General features: G+C 38.2%; 1 protein-coding gene across 1 annotated transcript; it reads left to right on the top strand.

The window, feature by feature from the left end:
* The first annotated feature begins 3715 nt into the window (after positions 1-3715).
* Positions 3716-4935, top strand: LOC141641272 (protein FAR-RED IMPAIRED RESPONSE 1-like). Its single transcript, XM_074449943.1, has 2 exons — positions 3716-4289; positions 4409-4935. Exons 1-2 carry the CDS (start codon positions 3716-3718, stop codon positions 4933-4935), a joined length of 1101 nt encoding a protein of 366 aa, XP_074306044.1.
* Positions 4936-5469: the final 534 nt, after the last annotated feature.

Raw genomic sequence — 5469 nt, 5'->3', positions numbered from 1 at the left:
CTGTCGGAGATTCCAGAACCAACAACCGAGGAACAGATGGAGGAAGCTGTACCTCCAACTGATGATACGATTAATATTCCTGAGGAACCTAGGAGGTCGGGTAGAGACTCTCATCCTCCGGACAGATACATTGGTATGGTCGAGGAGAATGATGTTTTACTTCTAGAAAGTAATGAACCCGCAACCTATAAAGGTGCTATGGCCTGTTCCGACTCAAAGCTATGGCTCGAAGCCATGCAATCCGAGATGGACTCTATGTATGAGAATAACGTATGGGATCTAGTTGATTTACCTAATAAGGTAAAACCTCTACAGTGCAAATGGCTTTACAAAATAAAGCGTTCTGTAGACGCGCAACCAGATATCTATAAGGCACGACTTGTGGCAAAAGGTTTCACTCAAGTGCAAGGATTGCATTATGATGAGATTTTTGCACCTGTAGTCATGCTACGTTACATTTGGATAATCTTAGCGATTGCCGCATTTCATGATTATGAGATTTGGCAAATGGATGTGAAAACCGCCTTCTTAAACGGTTATTTGGAGGAAGAGTTGTACATGGTGCAACCCGAAGGTTTCATAGATCCTAAACATCCTAAGAAAGTATGCAAGCTTAAGCGTTCCATTTATGGACTTAAGCAAGCTTCTCGGAGTTGGAATCATCGTTTCGACCAAGTGATAAAAGAGTATGGTTTCACTCGATCGGTCGAAGAACCATGCTTATATATCAAGTCGAGTGGGAGCAAAATTGTATTCTTGATATTGTATGTCGATGACATACTCTTGATTGGGAATGACATTCCTCTCCTTTCTTCGGTTAAAGAATGGTTGAAGAACCATTTCCAGATGAAAGATCTGGGTGAGGCATAACGTATTTTGGGCATCCGTATCTACCGAGATAGATCACGACGGACGTTATCACTTAGTCAGGAGTCTTATCTAGATAAGGTTCTTGAGAGGTTCAGCATGACCAACTCCAAGAAGGGGAACCTTCCTATGACGACTGGGATGCAGTTGAGCAAGTCTCAGTCACCCACGACGACTGAAGGTATTGAGCGCATGAGTCGTGTTCCTTATGCTTCTGAAATAGGATCGATTATGTATGCCATGATATGCACACGACCAGACGTGGCATATGCATTGAGTATGACGAGTCGGTACCAAAAGACTCCAGGTGAGACACACTGGATAACAGTCAAAAATATCCTCAAGTACCTACGGAGGACTAAGGATTGAGTATTGACTTATGGAGGCGATACTAAGCTATGCGCAACCGGTTACGTAGATGCTAGCTTCCAAACGGATCGAGATGATTCAAAATCTCAGTCCGGGTTCGTCTTCACTCTTAATGGTGTTGCGGTCAGCTGGAAGAGTTCCAAACAGAGTGTTGTAGCAGATTCTACTACTGAATCCGAGTACTATGCCGCTTCGGAGGCAGCAAAGGAAGCGATATGGATGCGTCAATTCTTACAAGGGCTTTCGGTAGTTCCTAGTTCGAATGACCCGATCACCATCTATTGTGACAATAAAGGTGCTATCTTCCAGGCTAAGGAGCCAAAGTCTAGCAACAAATCTAGACATGTACTTCGGAAGGCTCACCTGATCCGTGATTACGTAGAGCAAGAAGAGATAGTGATTGACAAGATTGCGACGGATGATAACATCGCAGATCCTCTCACCAAACCGTTGAATTATGATAAGCATGTAGGGCATGTTAATTCCATGGGAATTAAACATGTTCCTAAGTTGTAGTACTTGATTATGGATTTGATACATTATCTTTTTCATATATTATTTATAACTTCATCGTTTTATATATATAATATTTTGTTTTTCATGTGGATTGTATTGACAACATTGAACGCCACAAAGTGAACTGAATTACATTATATTTGTTTTGGTCCGTAATCGCCAATGTGAGCTGATAACTCCGGCTATTATATTGTGCAGTCGATTGATGGTGGGTTAAACGAGCCATAAGTTAAACGGTTGACTAATCGATCACAGATACGAGATTATGACGATACCTCGTAGGACAACTTTTTGTGACAACGTAATGGAGTCCTAAATGTTTTATAACATTAGGTGCCAGGTCGTGGATAGGACATCCATTGTGTACCTAGAGTCAATTCTTTTGACTATCAACTATCTCTTGAGATTAAGGCAGTCTTTGGGTGACTTTGGTTTCTTTCTCACGGTCTACCGTAACTGGGGCTAAGTAGATTTTTTCTGGGTCATTTTATACGTGCTTACGTCATAGGATTCGAGTTGAGGAAAATATCCATCCCTTATCAGGTATAGTTATTTCTCAGGGCCACTCGAGGAGTTGTAACTGAAATGCATGGCCATGCTCGAATGTTGATTCGTTTATCAGTTAAGTTACTCTCTAGTCGGGAAAACCACTCTTGATACTGATCGCTTGTAAAATACGACCTTTGTGAATTCGGATTTGCAAATTATTTTACATTGAGTGGGAGAAATTTTAAAGGATATGAGAATCGGTTATCGCACATACACGTGTGAGGACAAGTGGGAGTTTGTTGGAGCTGGTGTCCTCCACAAATTAGTGTGATAACATTTGTAAATCTCTTACAGGTTCACAAGGGTATACTTCGTATATTTAATCAGTTGATTAACGTTTACCTAATAACGGTTGGCTTGCTAGAAAGTTTGATGTTATTATCATACAGATGGCGGTGATCAACTGGTCTCTAAAGGTCACACCTATAGGACGTATTTGAGAAATGTGGTCATAGAAATATAATTACATTGATGCCCAAAATGACTAAAAAGTTAGTCAATGTGTTGATGAGATAATTATTTAATGAAAATTAAATAATATTAAGTTGAGACGAATTAACTGTCAATTCGTAAATTAAATATAATAAGTTATATTTAATTAAATATATATAAGGTTAGTTTGGACGAATTAATCTGTTAATTCGTAGTTAAATATAATTAGTTGTATTTAATATCAACAAGTTGAATGTGTCATAGTGGTAATAGTGAGGGTACACAAGCCAAGAGGTCATGGGTTCGATCCTCACTAGATGACAATTTAACACACTTTATATATTTTTGTAAAGACCAAAATAAGAAAAATACACTCCTTATTTTCGGTCTATTTGGCCGAAAATTAGGAGGTTATTTCTTTCCTAATTGATTTCGGATTTCGGTCTATATAAAAAGAAAGGTAGAGAATTATTTCTAACCTAATATTTTTTTCTGACCTTGCCTCCTCTTTCTCATCACAAGAACACAAAGACAATAAAATTTTACAGAAAATTTTAGATTGATTTCTAGCATAATCAAAGGGCATATCTCAGATCGTCTTGGGTGCAACTAATAGGCGAATATTAATTTTGATAATGTTCTTAGGCCAATTTTGCTAGGACCTGAGGTTAATTCTAAATCCTTTTACTTTTGTTTATGTATTTTATTTTATGACCTTAGATCATCTTTGTTAAATCGTTATAATCCTTCATGTTAAAGGGAAGTATACAGATTATTTCCCACAGGATCATCGTAAGAGATGTGTGACCTTTGGGGCTGGACTTCTTATTAATGAGAGCAAGGAGTCATTTTCTTGGTTATTTACGAGATTCCTAGAAGCTATGGGGGTCGTTATCCTGTGTGTATAATAACTGACGAAGACGCGGGGATAGAAGGAGGACTTAAGAAAGTCTTAAAAGATAAGGTGCAACATAGATATTGCATGTGGCACATATTGAAGAAGTTGCCAGAGAATGTAGGGCCTGTGATAGGTAAAGAAACTGAGTTTTTGAAAGAGATAAACTCACGTGTTTGGGGCGAAGATGTGGAGCCTGATGAATTTGAGGAAAGATGGACAACCATTGTGGAAGCTCATGGGTTGTCAGATAATGAGTGGCTTCAGGAAAAGTATTGCATTAGACAATTTTGGTTTCCAGCTTACTTTCGTGACTTGTTCTTAGGAGGGTTGATGAGAACAACCTCGAGGTCCGAGTCAGAAAATCATTTTTTTAGCAATTTCACTAATCCAAATTTGACCCTTGTTGAATTTTGGATGCGCTTTGAGAGTGCAATGGATACACAACGATGGGATCAATCAAAATTGATTGCACAATCAAAGTACTCATTTCCTGACTTGGCTACTCCTCTAGACCTAGAAAAGCATGCAGCAGAAACCTACACTCCGAGAATTTTCGATGATTTCAAAGAGGAAATAAAAGCAGCATGCTTTACATGTGCCATTGGGGACAAAGAAAAAGATAAGAATCATGCAATTCTCTACATAGACGTCAAGGATCGTGAGAGAAAGAAAGATTATAAGGTGGGTTATAAGACAGATGAAGTGAACTAGTATGCAATTGCAAGAAATTTGAAAGACATGGAATACTCTGTTGACATATTCTCTGTGTCCTTAAAGATTATGGTTTTGAGAAAATTCCAAGCGAATACCTACGTAATAGATGGAGCAAACTTGCAACCTGCCAGCCAATCTTCGATTCCGATGGGCAGTTGCTTGCTGATTGCAGATCAGTCGATACACAGAAGAACAAATTGACTGAATTGTGGTCAGAAATGGTCACTTGTGTGTCACTAGTTGAACAGAGTCCTATTAATTGTGATGAGTTACTAACCATGTTACGCGGGTTCAAGGAAAGGGTACTTGCAGAAACAACAAGTAGTGTCACTGATGATGGTGGTAATAGTAGTATTAGAAAGAAAAGGGACAAAAATGCTCAAATTGGAATGCTCTTGGGAACAAGTGTGCCTAACGAAATTAAAATTTTGCCTCCAAGACAATGCAAAAACAAAGGCTCGGGAAAAAGAATGATTTCACAAAGAGAAAAAGCGGGGGAAGTCAGTAAGAAACCACTAAGAAGATGCAAGGCTTGTGGGCAGATGGCGAACCACGACAGCAGGAATTGTGATCGACCAAAGGATCACTGACAATTAGTCGAGTAAGTGATGTCTCTTATTAGCATAAGTTTTCTATTTTTACCCTTTTTTTCCCTCTAATTTTTATCTTTGCTGACATTTGCTTTCTTATGTGTAAGAAGTCTTTGGCGAGGAATTGGACTTGTGCAGCGGAATTTTCGAGCATCATTTGAGAAGACAACGCTTGTTTTTTTGGATTATTTTTCTTCATTTACAATTGTTTTGTAATAAATGTTACGGGAGTCTTCCGGATTTTTAAATTGTCTATTTGAGAATATGAAATTGTGATTCTGGATTTAAGAATGGAAAACATGTGTTTCCTGAGCAAATTATGTCATGCACGTACAAGGTCATTTTATGCACGTACAAGGTCATTTTATGCACATAAGGCAAGTATTAAGAAATCTGAAAAATGTGATCATTATTTCTTCAAATTTGGTAATTAAAAAGCTGAAATAAGAATAGGCCAACAATAAAATGTGATTAGTTGAATCATCATCGTGTACGACAAGTCATTTAATATCATGCACATACAAGGTTATTCCA

Source organism: Silene latifolia, chromosome 2, assembly GCF_048544455.1.
Source record: "Silene latifolia isolate original U9 population chromosome 2, ASM4854445v1, whole genome shotgun sequence".
NCBI classification, from domain to species: Eukaryota; Viridiplantae; Streptophyta; class Magnoliopsida; order Caryophyllales; family Caryophyllaceae; genus Silene; species Silene latifolia.
Note: the sequence above shows the minus strand (reverse complement) of the source record. Positions and strands in the feature narration are given on the sequence as shown.